The sequence below is a fragment of the Bombyx mori genome, chromosome 9 (assembly GCF_030269925.1).
Source record: "Bombyx mori chromosome 9, ASM3026992v2".
Taxonomy (NCBI): domain Eukaryota; kingdom Metazoa; phylum Arthropoda; class Insecta; order Lepidoptera; family Bombycidae; genus Bombyx; species Bombyx mori.
This window is the reverse complement of record NC_085115.1, coordinates 10,967,816-10,992,847: the sequence shown is the minus strand read 5'-3', so window position 1 is coordinate 10,992,847 and position 25,032 is coordinate 10,967,816. Positions and strand designations below refer to the sequence as shown.

Sequence of the window (25,032 nt, the reverse complement as noted above, 5' to 3'; positions counted from 1 at the left end):
CTCAAGGTGGGTGGCGCATTTACGTTGTAGATGTCTATGGGCTCCAGTAACTACTTAACACCAGGTGGGCTGTGAGCTCGTCCACCCACCCAAGCAAATTTTTTTTTTTTAAAAATTCGTATTTTTAACTGGTTACACTTTGCTTTAGTTTATCTTAATATATCTTAAGATGACGTTATTTTATCAGTCGTAGCGCAAAACTATATCGTTTTAAATGTGCTCACTATAGTCTTTACATAATTAAATTGTTGATTGTTAAAATCATCCTATTCGTTCAGACGAAGGCTACAACACTTTTTTTAAATTTAAACAGCACTAAGAACCATCGTAGCTCGGCCTCTAGCATTGCTGATGGCCATGAACAATGGGAACCACTCACCATCAGGTAGGCTGTATGCTCGTCTGCCTACAATTGCAATTAAAAAAACTTTTAAACCACATTAATGTTTCTATTTAAAATAGTATTGTATTTCATTAATGTAAATGAATCATTGTTTTACTATTTCTACCATTACGACCTACCAAATGTTATAAATTACATTAATAAAATAGATAACTTCAGATATCTTGATCATCGTGTTCGTGAATGTCTCAAACAAGTAATGTAAATTTTCTGGAATGAAATGTCGGCGGCATACATGCATGTCTAATAGAATAATTTAGATTCCAAATGTAGGCACATAACTATTGCGTCATGCGTCACCAAAAAAAAGCTGCATAAATTAATATCAGTTAAATGAAAATTTTAATAAAAATATAAATGTACGGACAAAAAACTTCAGCCAGTACCTTTTTTCCTCTGTTTGGCAACCGATTTTATTATATTTTGAAAATTTTAAATAAGTATGTTTAGTTGTTGCTTGAAGATAAGCTATAGGGCTTTGATTTTTTAAGGAAAAAGTATTTTCCGAGCAATTAAAAAAAATTCATAACAAAATAAATTTCGTACATCTAAGTGATGAGGTGTCAGTAATTGTGGTCGTGTTTTTTTTTGTAATAGAAGGATTTTAATTGGTCCAGAGACTTTGCCACTCAACTAGAATGGGTGGGCGAGTCCGAGGGCTCAAGCAGGAGGAGCGGACTTCAAACGGAGTCCTAAAAAGATTTGCTTCAAGAGTGCATCTGCTACCTATCACCGGAACGAACTCGCGCCCTCTTAGAAAAACTTAGCAAGAGACTTATCATAAGCCCACGTGGAGCTCACAGGCGTCGTGAGGTCTTGTCACTTCCACCATGAGACTTGGGTTTGAAGTCTCGATTAGTGAATATTTGTACCGAAATATATGTAAGTACTTATAGGTATTATAATTCTCGGTAAAAATTAGAAGAGTTCATAATAACCTCTATAATTTTCTATTTCGTATTCAATAGCAAAATTTAAAATTTGGAATATATCCAAAAAAAAAAACGAAATAACATAAGTAGATGCTAATGCACCAATTATAGATAATCCAACTAAATGCACAATGATTACCCACTTAAAACGGACCGGTAATTCGTAATTGTGGTCAATAGGAATCAAGATTTTCTGTTCGCGAGTTGTTTCGCAACATGTCCTATTTGAGGCGTTTAAAGGGTTTTATTGAAAAGGATTATTTCGATTTCGAGAGGCCCGACATCAATTTATACAATTTCCATCCACAACTACGTATTTTACTTATTGTAAATGGTATATTTTTTAATAACCGCAACTCTCGTATCAGGTAATTTTTATCTTAGTAATTTTAACTTATAACATATGGCCACTGATTGTAGCTGGAGTATTAGACATTTTTAAATTACCTAAACTATAAAAGCGTTGCAGTAACGACATGAAAGGACTTAGTAATAAGTTGAAACAGCGAACGGTCACCTGAAGTGAAACGAAAGAAGTGAATCATGTTTTTTTTTAATTTACTAACTAAATTAAACTAAATAAAAGTATAACTGGCTTCACCGGATGTGTAGGCGAGCTCACGGGTCTCAGCCTGGAGACAGCTAACACTAGACCTAGCAAGAGTAGTGCTTCGCTGAATATACCACTCGATCGGAATCGCGACCCACTGAAAAGATCCAGCGAGAAACTCAGTGGGCTGTGTCTGCGAGTTAGTTCGACGAGAATGGTGACTAATGCTTGGAATGGCTAACAGCACCGATAGTGGAACGGGAAGTTCCGAAATGATGTGTGATAGTGAAGTCTACCTTCAGTGTAGTAATAATTAAATTGAGTTATTATTTGTACTGCGCTGAAATTTTTATTTATCCCTAGACCTAGTGCGTAACAGTATATCTAAAACATTTTATTACGGACATCAAAGATATCAATAACATTAATAATGTTTTTCAGATTAATTTGGCCTGGAGGATCTATTTTGTTATGCATGCTAGCTGTTTGTTTGGAATCGATGTTCATATATCATGGCCTCACTACTAAAGACTACTCATTCGCTACAGAATGCTTCTGTTGTTTTGTCCTGCTGGGGACGATGCCTGTAGTCAGTTTAAGTGTGCTCAAAAACAAAGATAATATCTTAGACTTGATCGAAAATATGAATGAAACTTTCATTTATATACGCCGTTTAGAAAGCAAATATCGGTATGATGGTTTTGAAGTATTTTTATTAGCCTAAATATTTGACAGAGGCCGGTATATGTCATTTATTTTGACGTCCCAGAATGCAAGCCTTCAAAGAGTCTTTAATCGTTTCTAGTCCTATCTAGTTTTTTTAATGAGTTTCTACACTATGTCGTCGTGGATTTTCTTTTTTTTATGAATACTAGTAACACAAATCTATACAAGAACGTTTAAGTAGGTACCCAGATCCCTAATACCTACTAGATGTAATCAAAAAAGATACTTACTCTGGCCAGGAATCATACGTGATCATACCTGGATTCGATGGTATAGAAATCGGGATCACTAACTTAACTAAGAGTCCCTAAGGTGAGCGCGCATAAGGGCGCACCTCATAGATACTACAACATAAGCGTCAACAGCGAACCATAGTTGGAAGTATCTATGTTATTTGAAGGAATCTGAATTTAAATCGAAAAAGACTAAACAGTTTTTTCACATGACCGTTTTCTCCGCAGTTAACCCATTTTTTTTAAATGTGTATAAAGGCGAAACTTGTGTTTTCAAGCGAAAAATATAGCCACAGTCACGTTTTTTTTTAAGTCACCAACAAAACAAAAGAGAAAATGTTTTAGATATTATTCTATTCTATCAGCCCACAGGCACCCGATATCCACTACTGGACATAGGCCTCCTTCAAGCCTCGCCACAAAGATCGGTCCTGCGCTGCTTGCATCCAACGCATTACTTATCATTTTATCCATTGTATTATATACCTACATATATTATAAATCTTGAGGTGTTAGCGATTATCGTCATTGCCATTACACGATATTATTTTTGAGATTCTTTTAATTACACGCTACGCTTAGATTAGCGACATCATTTTTTCTATACATTGGGGGTACTTTTAATTTTATTAATAAATTTTCATCCGGCTGTCCTCTCTTCACTGTAAGATAGTCTGTGGAGGCCTAGGCACACATACAAGACTTGGTTTTATTAATTATAATTTTTTTTTTTCAGTAACTCATTCTTAGAAGGGCAACTAATAATTTGGAAATTTTACAATGCGTGGTTAATATTTTGTTGTATCGTGTGCGGTACTTTTTTCATGTTCCCAGTTTTTGTTCTAATGTACCAGAGTCTATTTCCTTCACTGGACGAGGATACGACTAGGCCACTAGTGTTTCCGATATGGTTGCCCAAATTGGACGGTTATAGTACACCCATTTATGAAATATTTTTAATTTTGGAAATTAATTATTGCTTGATATTCCTTCAAACGTTTTGTGGTAAGTTATTATATTAGGTATTAATAGACTGCTTGTGATACCAAAACGAGAATAAATTATTGGATTTTGTCATTTTACAAAATTAATGTACTTATTATAAAAGTAAAATCTGTAGAAAGACTTTTGTCTAATGAAATCTCTTCCAGTAGGTACACCCTAAAGATGAAATAGCGAACGGTTAATTTCGATAAACCAAAAAAAAAAACGAAAGAACTTCAAAGAACCTCATAAAACTCTTAAAAAAACACTATGTAGGTACTTTTAAGTATTATGTTAAACAGAGCACATACGATCAAAGAAGTTATTTCGTGAAACCATAATTCTTACGTAAACATAGATTCCACGTGCCAGCGTACCTATCTGAATTTTTCATAAATTTGAGTGCATTACAAAACATTTTAGTTGGTAAATTTATTTTTGCACGTGGTTTGCTCGTTTCTGAGAACAATTTCAATATGGCGTATTAATTATGTAAGTAGGTATGCGATTAACGATTTTGTTCAAAAATAATGTTTAATCTCTAATTTTCAGTTTACATCTACACATTGTTTCACATACTTTTGCATTTTTATTACATACTCCACATGATTAAACTTGATTTAGAAGCGATATTTGACGATATTGACGAATCCGTTGCCCTATTACCGCACCGTGATACTCGTAGGATTGAAGTTCAGAAAATCCTAAATGGAAGGATGAAGAGGGTCGTAACGTGGCACATATCTGTGTTCAAGTAAACTCATTTAATTGTTTATGTTGAATTTAATTTTAAATGATTGCCCAAGATCTACATTTGTCTTTTAATGATAGAAATCTAATTATTTTTCATTATAGAAATTGGTTTCTTTGATTTGTATCTGAGCGATTAATACTTGTAAAAGTAGGAACATATTTAAATGTATAATTAAATTAGTATCATCCGCCGGTCATCGTTGTCGTAGAACCCGTCGTTTGCGACGAAGGGCTCGGCGAGTAAATTAATCCACAGACACAGCCCACTGAGTTTCTCGCCGGATCTTCTCAGTGGGTCGCTTTTCTGATCCGGTGGTAGATTTTGCGATGCGCTGCTCTTGCTAGGGTTAGTGTTAGCAACGACGTCAAGTTTGAGCCCCGTGAGCTCACGTACATGTTAGGTTACGCTGACATAGTCTCTCAAGGCTTCATCATCTCATCATCTCAGTCTGTCCCCTGTACACTGCTCATATAGACCAGTCCGTTGCCACCTGCATCCGACGTGACTATCTGCTAAGTGGCCGTCCCAAGTCGTCAACTTTGGTTCTTCTACGGATCTCCTCATTTCTGATTCGGTCTCGTAGAGAAATACCAAGCATATCAGGTTAGAGAGGGAAAAAAAAATATCTGGTTATAATGTACCTACCGGAAATCCTAGCATATTCTAATTCTCTCGTGTTAGACATGCACCACGTTTTACAAGCTTTCATTTTGTCACTCCGTGATCAAAAGCTACCAGTCGATTTGTAGATCGTAGGTTATAATATATCGTAGGTTATAGTAGTTGTAATCGCATTTCCTAGGTATACCAAACAAGCCCGGCGTTGCCCGCCTTTTTTCATTTACCACGATAAAAGGTATCCTGTGCTAAAGATACCTACCACCATCTAGATACTTACATCCAGGCTACAAACTAGCTTAGTGCTTAGTAAGTAACTTACAAACACTTTGGATACAATTATTGAAGTTCTGTTAACAGCACCTACTACACGGAGGTAATCCTCAAAAGGACTGGTTATTCGAATGTCTAATGTGATATAAATATTATGCTACAGAGCAGTCGAAGCGGTGTCTTCTATTTATGGTCCACCTTTGGCTTACCAAGTAATGTTCACTTCCATTGCGATTTGTCTAATTGCCATCCAAATTACACAGGTAGAGTACCTACATATTATTTTATTTTAGTAGGTACCATCATTAATAGGGATGATTAAATCGTCCTGCCTATTTCTGCAAAGGAAGGGTGAGACTATATTGTTTATTTTATTTTATTTTATTGCTTTTTTGGGTGGACGAGCTCACAGCCCACCGGGTGTTAAGTGGTTACTGGAGCCCATAGACATCATTAACGTAAAGGCGCCACCCATCTGGAAGTATAAGTTCTAAGGTCTCAGTATAGTTACAACGGCTACACCAGCCTTAAAACCGAAACGCATTAGTGCTTCACGGCAGAAATAGGCGGGGTGGTGGTACCTACCCGTGCGAACTCACAAGAAGTCCTACCACCAGTAATTACGCAAATTATAATTTTGCGGGTTTGATTTTTATTACACGGTGTTATTCCTTCACCGTGGAAGTCAATCATGAACATTTGTTAAGTACGTTTTTCATTAGAAAAATTGGTACCCGCTTGCGGAATTCGCACACCGGTGCATCACTAGATACGAATGCACCGGACGTCTTATCCATTAGGCCACGACGACTTCAACGGACAAAGTCATTCATGAGTAATTCATCATTCTTATCATAATTATGGTAACGCTGACCTAACTTAACATCCATAATCCGATTTCACAACATAATAATTGGGAGTTTTTTGAATGAGCGATTAACAGGATTTTGAATGCAACCGGAGTCCATACATTAGAGAAAACCACTAAGTACGTTGGCTTAAGATTTGAAACACGAGATCAATAATTTGCAATACTTTACGTTTGAGCAAAGAGTTCTGCTATAGGGCTGTATTGCTAATCGTATCACATCACATCTATGGTAGGCAGCGGCTTGGCTCTGCCCCTGGCATTGCTGACGTCCATGAGCGACGGTGACCACTTACCATCAGGTGGACCGTATGCTCGTCAGCCTACAAAGGCAATAAAAAAAAAATCACATTTTGCAATTATTATTCTTCGATCAAGAGTACCTACTACTGACGAAACCAGGTTAATTTATTATGTATTTCTGATATACATTTCTAAATCACAAATTACCGGTTTTAAAAAGTTAGTAACGAAATGATGATGAGTGATGAGTTTGATGTTTTTCAGAAATTAGAAAACGGCATCTTGGATATAAGATTTACAATGTTAGGAGTTGCTGCGTGCCTGCAAATGTGGATACCTTGTTATCTTGGGACTCTGTTAAGGAATAAGGTGACCATTCATTTGATTCAGAATTTAAGCTAACGTAACCGGTTGTGACATAAATGGATAGTTGTGCTATTTAAATCATTCACCATTTCTCCAATACCGCCCTTACCATAAGGGCACACGGGGCCCGTGCCCAGGGCCCCCATTCTCAGGGGGGCCCGAAAGACCGACAATTTCTCTCACACGTTTATTCTCAAAACATTTTTGTCGGGCACATTACACTTTTTTCACAAATCAGTAATCAGAAGGTATTTACAAGGCATATACTATGACTATGATAGAAGATTTTGCTCAACAGAAATCCAGAAAGAAACCGTTATCGAAATCGTAACCAAAAATCCAGCAGCATTCTAATATCATTAATGACATATTATATCATACTGTATTTGATTACCTATAATAAATGGTCTCAAACTCAGTAAAAAAATGTTATTATAATTCGCTTTTTTTACTTTCTAAAAGGGCCTCAAATTCTTGTGTACCCAAGGGCCCCATCCTAGTTTAAGACGTCCCTGCATTTCTCCCGTTACTGAGCAATAAAAATCAGTCAGTATCATAGATAATAAACATATTATTTATGAGTCGGTATTTAATAACAATGTGAGACTTCGAGCTGAGGGCCGTTTTTAATACTTTATTGAATCTCCTTAAAAAGTGCAACGTGATACGCTTTAGCTGATTTTTTTTGGGCTAGAAGGAAATCGCCGACCGGTAGTGATATGCGAGGTAATATGAAGCTGCTTATGAATACAATTTCAATAAAAATAAAGTTTTTCATTTAAAGGCGTTTGGAGTCGGCGAAGCATGTTGGAACAGTGGCTGGCACCAGACTCCACTAGGTAGGATGATCCGACAGGATATTATCATAGTCTTGCTGAGAGCCCAGCAACCAGTCACTATAAAATTCCCTGGACTGCAAAGTATTCAACTAGAAACATTTTCTTCGGTAATTTTTAATTTGTATGGGTATTATTATTTTTTATTGCTTAGATGGGTAGACGAGCTCACAGCCCACCTGGTGTTAAGTGGTTACTGGAGCCCATAGACATCTATAACGTAAATGCGCCACCCACCTTGAGACATGAGTTAGTTTTATAGTGCAATGGCTCCCCACCTTTCAAACAGAAAGCGATACAGCTTCACGAGAGGAATAGCCGGGGCAGTACAAGCCCGTATGGGATCAGAAGACAAACGACTAGTAAAAAATAAATACGAACCTTACATGTTTAGTGTTACACCGTCTTACACAGTAAATTATTATTAGTAAATTATGTATTGGTATTGTGAATACCAATTTTATGACTTGATGCCAGTATAAAGACATCTACTTACATTAGGCTATATCTGTATTAAGTTGCCAATTGTCATGTTTAATAAAACACTTTCATCTTTCAGATTATGACCACATCATACTCGTACTTCAATATGTTGAGACAGTATAGTTGAGGAGTTTAAAAAAAATCATTATAATGAAAATATTAATTCACAGTAAATGTTTCAAGCACATAACCCATTGAATTTCTCTCTGGATCTTCTCAGTAGGTTGTGATATCAATCTCGAGGTAGATTCAGCACTGCTTTTGGTAATGAAGATGTTAGAAGATTCTTTCCGGCAGAGGGTTTGCCCACAAGTTATGGTGAAGCCAGAATAGCCTATCAAGGCTACTGGTAGATAGATAGAAAAAAAAAACAACCACATTTAGTAGCTATTATACAATAGTATCTTTTAAGCACTATACCACACTTTAGTTTTCTTAATTAATAAATAATGTTTACAGTATGGTGTTTTAATGCAAAGATCCTTTATCTTCTGGAAGCAAAAAGTATATTGGTACTGGCCCTTTGCTTGTGTGAACAAGTTCTTCATGCCTTATAAGCTGGGTTGCTGCAAGGCCATACAGTAAACAAGGTATACCTGAAACAAAATTTACTACCAAATTGATCACTATTGCCATGGCTGATACACAAAAGTCGAAAGTTTTGAAGTCGACGTGGCCTAAAGGATAAGACGTCCGGTGCATTCGTGTTGAGCGATGCACCGATGTTCGAATCTCAGGCGGGTACCAATTTTTCTAATGAAATACGTACTCAACAAAAGTTCACGATTGACTTTCAGGGTGAAGGAATAACATCGTGTAATAAAAATCAAACCAACAAAATTATAATTTGCGTTGGTGGTAGGACCTATTGTGAGTCCGCGCGGGTAGGTACCACCACCCTGCCTATTTCTGCCGTGAAGTAGTAATGCGTTTCGGTTTGTAGGGTGAGGCAGCCCTTGTAACTATACTTACCTTAGAATTATATTTACCTTAGAACTTATATCTCAAGATGGGTGGCGCATTTACGTTGTAGATGTCTATGGGCTCCAGTAACCACTTAACACCAGGTGGGCTGTGAGCTCGTCCACCCATCTAAGCAATAAAAAAAAATTAAAATTAAAAAATTCTAAGTATAAATTTGTTTAGTTTATCATGTTTATTTATACCTAATGCACACAAGGGGTAACACAGGGAGTAAGGGAAGATCGGAATGCTACCTTCACCGGCCCTATTGTCAACCCCAACTGCACGCGCCGGATGGCGGCGGCGACCAACAGGTTGCCGTGGTGCTCCCTGCTAGAGAACGAACGACAACTCTGTCAAGAGTGTACGAATAGGAAGAAGAATGCACACAAAAAAGTGATTTACAAATAAGCTAAGTACTGTAAACTTTAAATAGCTCTCCTAGCCATTTAAAGTTTAAAAATGTAAAGTTGTAAAAATGTCACTTAAGCCAAAAAGCCTTTCACCCCTTGATATAGATTTATTCTTAACACACACTATTGAAACTTCAAACTTAGGGTCTTGAGATGATGGTAGCATTCACAGTGACCACTGGGCTTTGGCAGCAATTTTTTTATTATTTTTTTATTGCTCTTGTAGGCAGACGGGCGTACGGCCCACCTGATGGTGAGTGGTTACCGTCGCCCATGGACTTCAGCAATGCCAGGGGCAGACCGCTGCCTACCGCTTAATACTCCCCACAAGCCTCATTTGAAGAAGGACATGTGATAGAGCTTGGGAAACACTGTGGAGGGGAACTCATTCCATAGCCGGGTGGTACGTACTTAGCACCAGATGTGCAATGACATTATTTATAAATCTATGCAATAAATAAAAAAACTAAACAAGCGGTCTCAACATCACCTCAGGGACTCATCTGCCTACTTACTAAAACTGTAAGTTTATAAATTACTTTTGTGCCTTATTCATTTTTTCAACAATGTCCAAAAATTTTATATCTACTAACTAATATGTAGTAAGTATCGAATGAAAATCAACATGAATTCAAGCAAACAAAATCTGAACCGTAAACTGAACACTATAAACATAAGTTGGGCCTTCAGTTAATAGTAATGAATAATATATAAAAAATGTATTTATAAATTGAACTACAAAAATTTTTATAGTTACATACCTAAATTTGCAACCTTTATAATTCTCATAAATTTATCTGACATATTTAAGTCTTCTGCCTTTTTTCTAGAACAGTGATATTTTATATATGGAAAACAACCAGTTCTTAATATTTGATAGTTGGAATTACCAACCTTCCAATTAAAATTTGACATTCCAAACTGATCATCTTTCACATAACTGTACTGAAAAGAATGAATATTATTATACTGTAATAGATGTCTAAATAGTGTTATATAACTTAATATTTATTTATTGCTGTTAAATTTTGAAATTTCAAATCGCACATGGTTTGCAGGATATCACCTTTACAAAATAAGAAGTCCAAGGTGGTTCGTTACACTGAGTTAAATAGGCTGTTAGAACCTCGGATGATGTGGGTTTATTTGAAAATCTTGCAATCAGAGTAGCCATACATTTCCATTCCTGGCGTATATGAGGAGATACCACAAACATGATTTAGAAGAAATAATTTCTAGCTGAAATTACTTTAAAGTTAGAAATGTTTGTTTTATTTTCAAACCAATATGTAATGAATTAGTGTAATGTACGACAAATTAAACTTTGAAACGTGGTCTTTATATTTAGCTACGATTTAGGGTTTGTATGTAGTTCAGTTACCACCTAGCGAACTTGGTTATAAATTAATATTGATACATATGTACACAAAAATATTAAATGAAATTAATTGAAAATTGAAATTGGACTGATTACATACGGTAGGTACCATAGATTATACACTTAATATTGTAGGTACCGTAAAATGGGGCGATTAGGGACAAATTCCAACTTTATGAGCAATTTTAAGGTAGTTGTTGATGTATATAATGCTATATCAGGATCAAAATGATTGAGTCTTGGGGGCATCTTTGTTGTCTAATTTAAAATTATGCAACTAGCATTCCAGTTTAAGCAAAAAATGCAAAAAGAGGTCTAATCCCTATTTACCCGAAAATTGCGGTTAATTGGGACGAAATGAGAAATTTGCTAGGGTTGGCACTACTTTTATTTTTATATATAGTTTTAATTTATTTATTTATTTAGTTGCACCAACAAAGTGATCATCAATAAAAAAAATGAAAACTGACAAAAGTACATGGCAGACATCACCTCAATTATAGGTGCAATCGACAGTACATTAACAACAATATATATATTTATTTATTTATTTATTTATACATATATAGTGGGCTTTCTTAGAAACGGTTTATATTTCTCCGTTCTTGGTAAGTACTTAGGGGCTGATATTTCTATCTGGGTTAAGAGATTAGGTGTGTCGGTTATTCCATGGATTAATCAGATGAATACCCCCACTCTGAACAAATATTAAATATTTTATTAAGTATTACTTAGACATTTTTGTCCACCTTGAGATTTCATTGATCTTGTTACATGTCTCTGCAAAATCGACTTACTTATATTAAATTGCTTATCTATTTCAACTAAAGACTTATTCCCAATTTCGCTTCGAATAAACCAGATTTTTACCAACAAATTTAAAAAATATTTTATAACTACATAGACAACCCTACAAACCTGTACCTATTTATACTTAGGTCGTTTCCATTTCACGTATTCTCATCCCAATTGACCCCTTTTTCGTTGTTATTTATACCTAAGACGTCCCCAATATCCCCAAAAACAACAGATTTTTACATGTATTTTTATTTAATCAAATACATTAAAATCAATAACAACAGAGACTTACCTTTAATATATATGCTGGTTCAAACACTAAATAACGTTTATAAATCATAGCCGTCTTCTATTATTATCAAATAAATAAAAGAAAGCAAAGTTTCTAGAACTAAAATAATTACCACCACAGGAAGTTAATTTGAAACGCGATTATTTATAAGTTAGCAGCTATTATCATGCATATTCAGATTTGTTTTGTGAAATTTCAACATTCTACTATTAAACTACAAAAAACGGAAGATTTTGCAACGAATATAAAACCTAAATTGAGCGTCGAAAGATTTTCCCGGTTTTTTCCCGATTCGCCTCTCAATCCCTAATCGCCCCATTTTACCGGTACCTATGTACTACATACATATGTCAATAATTTCAATTTGACATTTTTGATCGGTGACAGTAGTGCTATTTTTCCAACAGAAAAGGCATAAATATCATACCATAGTACAGCCTAACCTTTTATATATATTTTTTATAAAAAATGATAATAGGTACTGTAATTAAATGAAATGAAAATTAAATGAGATGATACGGGATGAAATATAATCTTAGTAAATTGGCGGTTATTTACTGAGACTTTTCAGTGGACTGGAAGATCCTGAGAAGCTACGTCCAGCGTTTTGTTTCATTTCCCCACATTTTTTTACAAATACTTCAGTTAATAAATCACCGTTATTACACATTCAAACCTGAAGAAACACTAGTCCTCAAATATATTAAGTGTATAATCTATGCACTATAGTAGAATTATTTTGTCCGTGCAGTTTGGGTCATAAAACCTAGCCCGTCTAGGCCGGTGGGCATGTTGCGCGGGCGCAACGCCATTATCGATAAAAACAAATGAGTCATCGAAGGCATGTACACGGCGGCGGGGTGGTATACGAAGGGTGGTGAGACATTTCATCATTTGGACGGGAGCGGGGTGGTTTACCAGGGGGGTTAGACATTGTTATGTTATGAGTAATTTGTTGTACCTACCTGCAAATTATAGTACATATGTCGAAGAGAAATGTGATTTTGTGCATTTGCTCTCTAAATTTCTTTAGTGACAAAATGGCTACTCCTTTGTTTTGTACCAAAATGTCAGAATTTATTAAAATATTTTGCTTGTTGGCAAAAAATACCAGCATAAGCACGTGTTATTATCAACAATGTGTTAAATTTTTTCACTGAAATGAGAATAGATCCCGAAAAGTTACAAAGTGTTAATTTCTGCCGTTATCGTTAACTTGCTGCGGCGATATGTGGTGTAAGTTTTCGATAAATGATTGTTTCTTTAATTTTTATCACTAACCCACAAAATGACAAAACTAAATACACTATCGATAACGCTTATCGACAACAATAATGCGCATCACTATGCCCATCCATAAGGCTCGTGAGTGGAAGAGAGAGCAAAATACTCGCTTCACCGCTCCGATTTTTTATGACCCAAACTGCACGGACAAAATAATTCTACTATAGTCAAATTAGAAAAATTCACACAACTCGCTCCTCGCGTTCCCAGAGTCCTGTCATCTATCAACACAAGTCTAGATAATAATGATATCTATTATCCACGATGTCCACCGGAAAAGCAAAAGAAAACAAGTCCATACAATACAAATATTTCGGAGCAAAAAGCGTGTCTGTTGTACGAAATGTGAAATAGAACGAAATAAATTCATAGTATTGCATAAAATTGAATGAAATTAAATGAGTACATAAGTATAAGACAACATCTAGGATGTCATCTAACAATAGGTGTTAGATGACATGAAGTGCAATAATCTCTCAGTTCAACAAACGCTTTTTTTTTTTTCCTACCTTAGCTGAGAGCCTTGAGAGGCTATTTCAGCGTAACCCTAACTTTGTAGGTGAGCTCACGGGGCTCAAACCTGATGACGTTGCTAACACGAACCCTAGCAAGAGCCGTGCTTCGCAGAATCTACCACCGGATCGGAAACGCGACCCACTGAGAAGATCCGGCGAGAAACTCAGTGGGCTGTGTCTGAGAGTTAATTTACTCGTCGAGCCCTTCGTCGCAAGCGACGGGTTCGACGAGAACGGTGACCGGTGCTTGAAGTACCTAAAAGCACCGTTAGTGGATCGGGAGGATCCGAGATGACGTGTTTTGGGCGACGTCGACTGCTTTCCATTCTGTCCGCAGGATCGGGAATGAGTCAACAAACGCAATTTACTGAGTTCTATAACTTATAGGAGACTACTAGACCAGAACAATGGGCATATTAACCCCTTTATCATGAGCGCCGCTAATTATAAATATCTGACCCAGGCGACGGGGCAGCGCAAAGCCGTCGTCGTCCGTTACTCCCGTTAGGCCTTTCAAGCACCGATCAGCGTCCTTATCGAACTCGTCAATTACTGATAATTACGACGGAGAGTGCGACGCAAATATTTTTATTAAACTAAACATACATTAGCCATTGTGAAGGTGGTTCGAGTAAAAAAAAAACTTAAATTACCTTAATTCATTTACTTCTATTTTAATAATATTTTATTTAAACAACGTTTAACTTAGTCTTATAACCTAGAGCCAATGATGTTATAGTAAAAAGACTTAACTTTTTACTATACCATTATTGCCTAGAGCTGTATTTTTTCTTCGCACAAATATAAAATTGTCTGTATTAAGGCACGATTGAATAGTTATAATTAACTAACTTATTAAGCTTTAAAATCACCATATATCAAAACTACATGCGCAATAATTAAGTTAACATAAATAGGTACATTTAGAAATATAATTATGTTTACTGTTTAATTTAAACAATCTGAAATCAGTGTAACATTACATTAATTTATTGTATGTAAGTTTATAAATATGACATTAGGTATGTAAAAAAATCCAGTTTTTGTAAAACCTACAATTATATATTTTTTGTTTAAAACAAAAACACGTATTATTTATAGTAACACTTTTATGATGAAATCTTTTTTAGTTACTTTTTAAGAACGTCGAATGTTCGATAAACTTTTCTATTCATACCTACCTAATTGTTTCTGGTTAAAGCCTCGAATAGCGAAATTATATTGTATAGAACATTAAAATTACGTAACTTATTTAAATACGTTTTCATCATTAATATTAAAAATACATCGATAGACCTCGATAAGACCTTGGCTACAGTGCCGATAAAATTTTCTTTTAGAATGATTCTCAGCATAACGAAACTACGAAGCTTCGAAGGGTTCTTAAAACTTGAAATATTTTAATTTCAATTGAAAGTTTTACCTGCATTCACCCGAAAAGTTAATCCAATTACTAACAAAAATAATCAAGTGTACCCAGGATTTAGTGAGCGTTTTAACTCATTCAGTATGAGAGTATTTTAATTAAGTTATATCATTAGTGGCACAATAGCAGCAAAGCGTGGTCATCTTTTATTATATCAATAATATAGCTATGTTTTACTGTATTTCACTTTATGGAAACCATATTGGTGAATGTTGATAAATTAATTAATTTTGTGTGCAAAGTACACAGTATATTTCAGTGTGCAGTCACAAAAATAAAAATGAAAGGTAGTTGTTATCTTGGCAGTAAAATTTACATGCATACGTTTATTGTTCACTGAAGTGTTTTGTCTACAATTAGTAAATTTAAAAAGATATTTTGCGTTACTTTTGTAAATAAAAGATCATTGCAAAAGTTTTCTAGACATAAAAGGTCATCATTTCATGATTTATGAAATTAATAGATAAATTTTTCTGCGAAAGTATTTATTATTATTTAGATATATACTAAACTAACATAAAGCTAAACTATTGAGCAAGTTGAACACAATTATCTCATTTAGTGTGCCTGAAAAGTAATTTAACCCAATGAAAAGAGCCATGCATTTCTTATAAAGACACACCCAGTTATGTGATTTTCAGAGCCCAGAGAGATCAAGTCATTGCCTCAATTGTTTAGTATAACGGCTACCCACCTTTCAAAGTGGAACGCATTACTGCTTCGCGACATAATAGGTTGGGGAAAAAGTTTCTTCGCATTTTAAAAAAAAAATTAAAATTTTTTTAAATATGGTTTATTTACGTTTAACTAAAGTATGTAGATACCATTTTGTTCGATAACTTTTTGCCATCTTATAGGTAGAGACATGATCCCATTGCTATAGAAATTTTGGGGCTTCCCAAATACCGACCTTTTTTGTGTACCCAGTTTTTTTTTCAAATGCACTAAAACTGTTTTGTGGTCAGTTACCAGTTCTTCAGCTACGTCGTAACTACTGATATGCCGATCTTGCTCCACTTTTTCAAAAATGGCATCCATTTTATATCCCTCCGCAAACGGGCGACGTGCATCTTTGACTTTTTTTTTTTATTACTTATATGGGTGGACGAGCTCACAGCCCACCTGGTGTTAAGTGCTTACTGGAGCCCATAGGCATCTACAACGTAAATTCGCCACCCACCTTGAGATAAGTTCTAAGGTCTCAGTATAGTTACAACGGCTGCCCCACCCTTCAAACCGAAACGCATTACTGCTTCACGGCAGAAATAGACGGGGTGGTGGTACCTACCTACCCGTGCAGACTCAAAAAGGGTCCTACCATCAGTGATTACGCAAATTATAATTTTGCGGGTTTGATTTTGACATCAACATTTCCGGATTGAAAACGTTAAAACCTAATTTGTGCTACTCTCGCAGACACTGCACTAGGACACACTAGGTCCATAAACATCGCAATTTTTTTTCGCGGCTTGTGTTGCATTTTTACCTTTTTTGTAGTAAAATTTTAAAATGTATCGAATTTCTTCATTAGACTCACTCAGCTTGACAGTACGAAAATTTCCTAATTTGAATTTGGAATTATCTTCTTTAAAATTTAAACTTTTAATGATACCAAAACCAGCCAGATACATATAGTATAGCCAAAGAGACTTTATTACAAGTTCATACATACTATAATGCGAAAAGACTTTTTCCCCCAACCTATTATATTGGTCGGACAGTGGTGCTAAGCATGTAGATTTACAATAAGCGCTACCAACAGTAATTGCGAAAATTTGCGAGTTTCTTTTTATTAAACGGTGTTATTCCTTCATCGTGGATCTCGATCGACCCGTCGGAGAGTTAAGTAGTTAAGAAGTATACCGGGCCTATTATACTTGACTAAAAAATACCATTATGTAAATTTAAACACCTAACATAATCACAATGAAAATAATAATGTATGTATAGGTATGTCGTTATTATCTTTAACTTTTAACGGGACATATCCTGTGGTGTAATAAATAATATTTTAGATTCGTTTCTTTCATTACCTTTTTAAGCTGATGGGCATACAGCTCATTTCATGGTAAGTAGTCACCGTCACTCATGGACATCATCAATGTAAGGGGTTACGTCTCTGCCCATATGATTGATTGATTTTTGTTTTTTTTTTTTAAGATATAGGTTTTATACGTGAATTCTAAAAAAAACATAGATAATTATCGTTACACGATTATATTAAAATTTCCTCACTACAACCACATAATAATTTCAAATATTACAAAATTGTCATTAAAATGTATACATAAAATTAAACTTACAATATCCGCTTGAGGAAATTTCAGGTATTATTTTGAACATTCCAACTAAAGATGTTCCTTCCAACGTAGAGCCGCCTATTCGTATTCCATTTCGAATGCAATACAAGGGCGAACGTGATAAAACAATAACAATATTACTTCTCATGTGACCACACAGCAAATCCAATCATAAATTTTTTGTTTAAAAGATTTTAAAGAATAGAAATTGTGGGTTGAATTTTTTTCCCAAAACCAAAATTTTGTTTTTTAATAAATGACTAGATAATAAGACAATTCAAATACTCTCATAGGATACGATTAATTTAAATAAAAAAAATGTATGTACCTAATTCTTTGCTAAATACAATTTTGTTGCAGACTTATTATATACATTAATGCTATAAACTTTAAATTAATATGTAAATTGTGATTATCATTGTATCTACATCTATAATAAAAAATATATATTTAAATATTTAACAATCACTAATAATCCAAATGTTTATAAGTGAATACAACAATTGGGTTCTCGGTTTTAAGAAAAACAGTTTCAAGTCACGGGCTCACGTAAGTGCATTAACAGGTCAAAGTGTTAATAAATTTGCGATCAAAATAAATTCGATAGAATTTATTCAACGTATCTTCTTATAACTTCAGCCGCTTCCAACTCTCCCATATCTTCTAGGATGAATGCTAACGATTTCGATGATATTTCATTGTATTCCTGTAATGAGATACGTTTAATCACTACATAGTATAAAACAAAGTCGCTTTCTCTGTCCCTATATCCTTATGTATGCTTAAATCTTTAAAACTACGCAACGGATTTTGATGCGGTTTTTTTAATAGATAGAGTGATTGAAGAGGAAGGTTTATATGTATAATAACAACCATTAATTAGTGGAGAAGTCAATAATAAATTACAGTTTCCGAAGCGAAGCGAGGGCGGGTCGCTAGTTGTAAATAATCGGCCGTGTATTTTCTTAGAATGAGGCCACTCTATTTCTTCCTTTCGAGTGTTGTAAAAAACAACCACTATAGAGCAGGTGGGTTACGAGATGGCCGGCGCGGGCGTGAAGCTCCCGCTCAGCCCCCGTAGGGACTAGAAGGTGGCGGGTGCGGGGGCGCCCGGTACTCGACTGTCGGTCCGGTGGTGGGGCGGTGCAAGGTGGCTCCTGTGCGCCGCCCACGGTGTATCTCCCGAAATGACGTCCTACGGGATTTTCCCGGAGATGAAATCCCGTCTTATCATCAGGACGGGTACCGGCGAAGGCGGACTTTCGGCGCGCACTGCGGTACCGTAGGTCTGGTGTAGCCGGTGTGGTGGAGCTCGATGGGGTTTAGTCGGTAGTCGTTCTGCGGGGCAAGTGCTTCGCGCGCCTTTTTCAAGGCGTAGTCTCTTGCGAGGAATTCGGGGAGGTGGAGGACCTTGGCCCTACTCGTCCCTCTCTTCCTCTCAGGAGGCGCCGGAGTCCGACATAACCCGGTTCGTTACCCCCCGGACCGGGTATCCGTAAATGGATTCCCCAGGTGGGTTACGAGATCGTTTACCCTACACAATATATACATACTTTTTTTAAACCAACATTAAATATGTAAGGCGCCATTTGTTTTACATATATAGAGATTCCGACTTCGAACTGTCAAGCTATTTGGCAGCTGTGATTTTTTTTAAAATAAGAGACCTAGATCACCATTACCATATAGTCGCTTACGATACGTTTGCCTACGACGAAAATATAAAGTACATATTTTCTTCTTCCTCTTAGTCGCATACTTCATCGCTGAAGGTCGTGTCCCTGAAAGACCTTCGCGGCTCTTTATACCGTCAGCTTCCATTTCGTTCGGTTTTCGGCTTCTCTCAGGGCGGTCGTAACAGAAATTTCGGTGAGCGCGTTACCTGATCTGACCAACGGTTTAGCGGCCGGCCGGGTGGTCTTTTCCCTTCTACCTGGTGTACTGGTGATAGGACCTCTTGTGAGTCCGCACGGGTAGATACCACCACTCCGCCTATTTCTGCCGTGAAGCAGTAATGAGTTTCGGTTTGAAGGGTGGGGCAACCGTTGTAACTATACTGAGACCTTAGAACTTATATCTCAAGGTGGGTGTCGCAATTACGTTGTAGATGTCTATGGGCTCCAGTAACCACTTAACACCAAGTGGGCTGTGAAATCGTCCACCCATCTAAGCAATAAAAAATAAAAATACCTTGTCCTAAGATCTCAATAGTGTTGTAATACAGCTGCTTATGAATGACTTGTGGAGAGGGTAGTGCGAAGTTAGTACCTTGAGATGCAGCAGCAGCGTGTGCGTGGGGCTGGGCTGCGCGCAGTACAGGGAGAGCAGCGAGTCGAGCCGCAGCCTGCCCGCTAGCTCCTGCCAGCTGCCCGACCGGTCCAGTAGCGAGCTCACCTCGCCCAAGTACTGGCCCATGCCGTCTAGTGCCGTGCTGCCACTTGTCTCCTCCTGAACAAATTTATTTATTTATTTATTTACTAGCAGAGCCGGCAGACTTCGTAGTGCCTCAATCGATAAACAAAAGACCTAAACTTTTGTATAAAATAAAATTAAAACAAACAAAAGGAATCCGTCCGATGGGGAACACATCGAAGGAAAAACAAAATTGTTATTTTTATTTAATTCCGAGCATTTTAATATTTAGCTATCTTTTAAACCTTCTCTGAACTTCCACAAATAATTCAAGACCAAAATTAGCCAAATCGGTCCAGACGTTCTCGAGTTTTAGCGAGACTAACGAACAGCAATTCATTTTATATATATAAGATTTAGACACACCAACAGCAATACACACAAAACATTTAAGGTTAAAATTAACATGTATAAAATTAAGTACTGATACAGTAGGCGCGCGAGTTCATGTTCATCCTGAGGAATGCGGTAGTGCTGTGACCTAGTTAATTATGGTAATGTCGATAATAACTACCGATTTAGTCAACAGCTGTCAATTTGGTTTAATGTAACTAGGTCATTTTGAAAATTATAAAATAAATGTGATAAGTAATTCCTTATTTATTTCTAATAGAGAAAAATATTCTTTTAATTCCACATCAATTACTATCAGATGAAAAGACAGCCGACAGATCAGAGTCCAAATCAGTGTAGGTTTTTTTCTACCTGAACCTGTTAGAAGCGAAGTAGTCATGGTTTATTCACCATGAACTAACACAATAGCGTTAGCGTAAATTTTCGGTATCGATAAGCGCGCGTCACAACTGTCAAAGACAACACTAGACATCAGACAACAGTGGGGAGGCGGGCGGAGCTGCCCCCCGCGCGTCGTCACTGGCCCCGATGGACATGAACTCGCGCGCATACTGTATGTAAGCCAGTTACAGGCATGTACAGCAATCTCTTATAACACGCTATGACGTGTTACAGCAATTTTACAAACAGCGGAAAAATAGGTTAAATTGAAATGTTAGCAGTACGACATAAAAAAAACTTATTGAAAAGAACATGAAAACAAGAGTTAATTACTTAACATTCTCTCATCAATTATAAACAAAGGAACTTGGATACTCAAGAAAATCGTTCAAAAAGAGGAAAAACTACTCCCGAGCGTAGTTTTACTAAATTAATGAGAGAAAATATATTTAAATAGAAGATGATGATGACATTGGAGGCGTGGCCTAAGTGACGTCAACGATGGTGTGCTGTCCGGAAGGCGCGTGGCGTGATGTTGGGGCGCGGTGGCACAAGGCATCGCTCTCTTTTTGCTCGCGGCAGTCGTGACGGATGGATGTTCACATCGTTGCACAATTATTGTATTTTATTATTGTCAAAGTACATTGTTGGTTACAATAAAAGTGATTTCTACCTAGGCTATTTCGTTGATGTTTTTGTAGTAAAATTATGCTTATAAAAATATATTTTTCAATCGATGAATTAAAAATAGGTCTTAATTTAATCACTTACGCCTTCATCAGCTGAATCGTAATCGTCCTCGGGTTCAGACTTGATCTCGTCATCAGGTTCAGACTTGATTTCGTCATCGGGTTCAGATTTCACACTATTATTCTCGAAGCCGTCTTCGAAGGCGATAGCTTCCAAGAGAAGTGCTCTTAGTTCAGGTTTATCGGCAGACATTTTCCAGGCAGATTCTTTCTGAGCGCCGTGAAAGTTAGGATCGGCCTGTGAATAAAAAAAACAGGTTTTGTATTCGCGAATGCCCACAAGTGAAATTAGAGACAGGAGGTCAAGTTGGACAATGCCCATTTTCTGTGGGCGTTTGGGCCCCTAAAAAAAGTTGTCGGATTATGATGGTTTTAACTTAATTTGATAGACAAAGAAATATCGTTTCATATTAAGAAAACGATTTTTATATTCTCACCCAGGTTTAAGGGAAATCGGTTTTTTTTCTGCAGCTAAAATGAAGGTTATGTACCTATAGGTACCTGTTTTCTTCGAAATCAATAATCGCTCTCATAATTTAATCTCATAGTTACAATGTTAAATAAGTTAATTGTGCTTAATGTTGCTAGAAATAAGCCCTATACATTTTAATATTATATCCTCATAATAATAATAAAATGACGGTGGTTTCTGAGAATGGACTTCACCGACCCTTCTTTCGGTAGAAAGTAAATGTCTTTGTACCTACACTATTAATATTATAAAACTAGATAAAGGTTTGAGAAGCAGCCATATACAACAGTCTATAGCATGTGAGATCACCACTTTGCTTTCAAGGGGTTGATTACATTAACGATAGTTGTGTCTGAAACGGAGCACTAATTATGTGACACTTTATATAGATATATATACTTACAATTGTTATGTGTATGAAAGTTGTAAGTCATTCTGACAATATTATAAATAGCTGTACCCGGCCGCTTCGCTGGGCATTTAAAATTAACATTATTAGATCTCACCTTCACAAAGATTCTCATCATTAACGCCCCCGAAACTGGTGTAGGGAGTCCAACACTCATATAAATACTAGCCTATCCATTAAGTACATGTATTTTCTACATGGATACCAAGATTCAAGTCAATCGGATGCACGGTTCAGTAATTATAACGGAACATCCGCAAAAACCACTGTAGATTTATATATTAGTATAAATAAAGTAATACACCAATCAATTGAAAAAAACATTTACTCTTCGAGGTTACGATTAGGGATGGGTAAGTGGACAAAGGGCACACCTCCCCTAAGAATTAGTGCCACTCCACCATACCCATCTGTTCTGTCTTCTCTAAGACAGACATGTCCTGGAATTCTAAAATTGAATCCAGGACGAAGCCAAGTCTCTTGAAGAGAGACTGCAAATGGTTTGTAACTATTCAATAAAAAAATTAAGTCACTTTTTTTACTATTAATACTCCGGCAATTCCATTGAATCACCAGAGACTGGTTTCGTGGATGGTCCTGACTGTCCATTAGTTAAAAAAGTTTTTGAAGAAACGGCATCGTTGGACGGTATTTTAATTATGTTCGATTGTGAAAGGTACTGAATTATAGAAATGATGAGATCCTTTGTTATTATTTCTGACAAATCATTGTAATTTTTGAGACAACCTGTAGAAAAGGAAGGAATGTTGCTGTAATCTTGGATAAGCTCTGCATGCGCTTTTTGATCATATCCCTTACTAGAATTTCTGGGACGAGCTTTGGGTTTCAAGAATACTGTTTTCTTATATGATTGAGTCGGACTCTTAAAAGGGCTTGTTAAATTATAGGGGCTTGAATAAGTCATAGTTGGACCCGAAGGGGCTGATGAAGCAGAAGCAACAATGTCAGCATAAGATTTTGAAACTGGTGGATAGACTTTACTTGCTTCTGAATAGGATATAGAGTTTCTAGCCATTGTTTCTTTTATAGCTTTCTGCCTAGCATACTCCGGGCATTTTTTGTCTGTTGCGAAATGGGAACCAGAACATAAAATACACACAGCATCATCTCTTTCCGTCTCGCAACTTATACCTGAATGATTGTCACCACATTTGTAACACCTTGGAGTGCCTCTGCATTGCATTTTGGTGTGACCAAAACGGCAGCAATTAAAGCATTGCAGCGTGGGGTAAATATAAAGCTCTACAGGTAGGGAGTTAAAACACATAAAGACCCTGGGAGGTAACACCTTCCCATCAAAGGTCAAAACTACGGTCTCCGTTGGAACAAACTTGGGTGTCTCGCCGTCATAAACCTTTCTGTTTAGTCTCCTAACTTTCAGAATGCTTCCACAGTTCTGCGGAAGCTCTATATTTTCTATAACATCTTTCTCGTCCCAGTCACATGGAACACCTCTCACTATTCCCATGCGGGTGATAGTGAAGGCCGGAATAAAAGCTTTATATTTATTATCATCAAGAGATTTGTGATTTAGAAATGAGTTAGCCTCCTGAAATGTTTTAAATTGAAATGACAACCTATTCCTTCCAATTTTTTTTATGCTTCCCTCTACAATGCTTTTTATTGAATTTTTTTTTAGAAAGAATCCAAATTGTACTGGATGTATAGATCCAGTTTGATTAGGTTGTAAAATTTTTTGAATATGTACATCATAAGGCGCAGGGTCTGACGCCTGGTAAAGCAGCCTAGCAGTGCGAGGGTTACTCGTAATGTTTTTAGAGTTAGCAACCTCATTATGATGGATTTCAGTGATTTTATCATCTGACTCAAGTACTTTAGGTATAACATTATCCTTTATATCATTAGGGGAAAGTTGGCAATCTGGTAGATCTGTATGTTTGTGATTCCTTCTCTTTTTTTGGTTTCTAGTTGATATTCTCTTTCTTTTAACGGATTTAATGTTTTCCGAACAGTCTGTATCTATAATGGAACCTTCCGTTTCCATTCCCGAAGCATCTATTGTAACTACATGAGACACCTGGAGGGATGTCCCTCCAGGGTCTTCGGGCTCCAACATGGAGGCCAAGAAAAAAATACTATTTACATATAATACAATAAGATGACTTACCAGGCGAAGAAAACAAACTAAAACTATAAATAATCAATACTACTAATATATATACACTTTACAACTTAACTGATCCTGTAATATTAAATTAATTTAATTTTCAAAAGTTTAGCCAAAAAAAAGACGCCCGCTTAATTCAACACTTCCCGCGCTTTTTTTCGTACGGTATCTTAGAATGTAAATATATTGGCGTTTTTGTACGTCAGTAACGTCATGGAAATAACAAATCACAATTACAACACTTTTTTTTGTTTGATTCGTCGCCAAGCAAACGGAACACTGCCTATGCAGCCAAGTCTTTTAAAAGACCTTAATAAAATAACCTTAATATAATAAAATAAACCTTTATACCCTTAATTAACCCTTAAACCCTTAATAAAATAAACCTTACTATAGTAAGCTGAAATAAGATAACCTCCCAGAAAATTGTAGAATTTACCTCTTAATTTAAAGGACTTTAACTAAAAC

At 36.3% G+C, this 25,032-nt stretch overlaps 3 protein-coding genes across 16 annotated transcripts; 1 reads left to right on the top strand and 2 right to left on the bottom strand.

The window, feature by feature from the left end:
• The first annotated feature begins 1,233 nt into the window (after positions 1 to 1,233).
• Positions 1,234 to 8,728, top strand: Or-65 (olfactory receptor 65). 2 transcript variants are annotated; one of them, XM_038021475.2, is made up of 8 exons: positions 1,509 to 1,703; positions 2,327 to 2,575; positions 3,581 to 3,849; positions 4,381 to 4,582; positions 5,637 to 5,736; positions 6,849 to 6,953; positions 7,735 to 7,896; positions 8,346 to 8,728. In XM_038021475.2, the coding sequence occupies exons 1-8, from the start codon at positions 1,552 to 1,554 to the stop codon at positions 8,394 to 8,396; spliced, it is 1,290 nt and encodes a 429-aa protein (XP_037877403.1). In that variant the 5' UTR covers positions 1,509 to 1,551; the 3' UTR covers positions 8,397 to 8,728. The 2 variants fall into 2 exon arrangements, with proteins under 2 accessions (NP_001166622.1, XP_037877403.1); NM_001173151.1 differs by lacking the exons at positions 1,509 to 1,703; positions 2,327 to 2,575; positions 3,581 to 3,849; positions 8,346 to 8,728 and adding an exon at positions 1,234 to 1,285 and having other exon boundaries at positions 7,735 to 7,995.
• On the bottom strand, positions 8,649 to 11,155 carry Bmp-005136 (uncharacterized LOC100101190). 12 transcript variants are annotated; one of them, XM_012694635.4, is made up of 4 exons: positions 10,712 to 11,138; positions 10,540 to 10,590; positions 9,436 to 9,565; positions 8,649 to 8,865 (listed from the first exon to the last, which is right to left on the bottom strand). In XM_012694635.4, the coding sequence occupies exons 1-4, from the start codon at positions 10,859 to 10,861 to the stop codon at positions 8,738 to 8,740; spliced, it is 459 nt and encodes a 152-aa protein (XP_012550089.1). In that variant the 5' UTR covers positions 10,862 to 11,138; the 3' UTR covers positions 8,649 to 8,737. The 12 variants fall into 12 exon arrangements, with proteins under 12 accessions (XP_012550089.1, XP_012550091.1, XP_037877400.1 ...); XM_012694637.4 differs by having other exon boundaries at positions 9,487 to 9,565; XM_038021472.2 differs by having other exon boundaries at positions 9,436 to 9,562.
• Positions 11,156 to 14,561: 3,406 nt separating this feature from the next.
• Positions 14,562 to 24,789, bottom strand: LOC101738420 (uncharacterized). 2 transcript variants are annotated; one of them, XM_062670117.1, is made up of 4 exons: positions 22,513 to 24,783; positions 21,557 to 21,772; positions 19,907 to 20,086; positions 14,562 to 18,344 (listed from the first exon to the last, which is right to left on the bottom strand). In XM_062670117.1, exons 1-4 carry the CDS (start codon positions 22,570 to 22,572, stop codon positions 18,249 to 18,251), a joined length of 552 nt encoding a protein of 183 aa, XP_062526101.1. In that variant the 5' UTR covers positions 22,573 to 24,783; the 3' UTR covers positions 14,562 to 18,248. The 2 variants fall into 2 exon arrangements, 1 of the variants encoding a protein (XP_062526101.1); XR_009973856.1 differs by lacking the exons at positions 14,562 to 18,344; positions 19,907 to 20,086 and having other exon boundaries at positions 21,585 to 21,772; positions 22,513 to 24,789.
• Between the last annotated feature and the right edge of the window lie 243 nt (positions 24,790 to 25,032).

Coding starts and splice junctions, on each gene's coding strand:
- Or-65 (XM_038021475.2), top strand. CDS start 1,552: ATGTCCTATTTGAGGCGTTTAAAGGGTTTTATTGAAAAGGATTATTTC. Junction 5,737..6,848: donor TTGCCATCCAAATTACACAG/GTAGAGTACCTA, acceptor GATGTTTTTCAG/AAATTAGAAAACGGCATCTT. Junction 6,954..7,734: donor GGACTCTGTTAAGGAATAAG/GTGACCATTCAT, acceptor TTTCATTTAAAG/GCGTTTGGAGTCGGCGAAGC.
- Bmp-005136 (XM_021351219.3), bottom strand. CDS start 10,861: ATGTTTGTGGTATCTCCTCATATACGCCAGGAATGGAAATGTATGGCT. Junction 10,591..10,711: donor GGACTTCTTATTTTGTAAAG/GTGATATCCTGC, acceptor CATTCTTTTCAG/TACAGTTATGTGAAAGATGA. Junction 8,866..10,406: donor TATAAAGGTTGCAAATTTAG/GTATGTAACTAT, acceptor ATTTTGTTTCAG/GTATACCTTGTTTACTGTAT.
- LOC101738420 (XM_062670117.1), bottom strand. CDS start 22,572: ATGAGTGTTGGACTCCCTACACCAGTTTCGGGGGCGTTAATGATGAGA. Junction 20,087..21,556: donor ACGATTCAGCTGATGAAGGC/GTAAGTGATTAA, acceptor AAATTTGTTCAG/GAGGAGACAAGTGGCAGCAC. Junction 18,345..19,906: donor CGCTGCTGCTGCATCTCAAG/GTACTAACTTCG, acceptor ATCTCATTACAG/GAATACAATGAAATATCATC.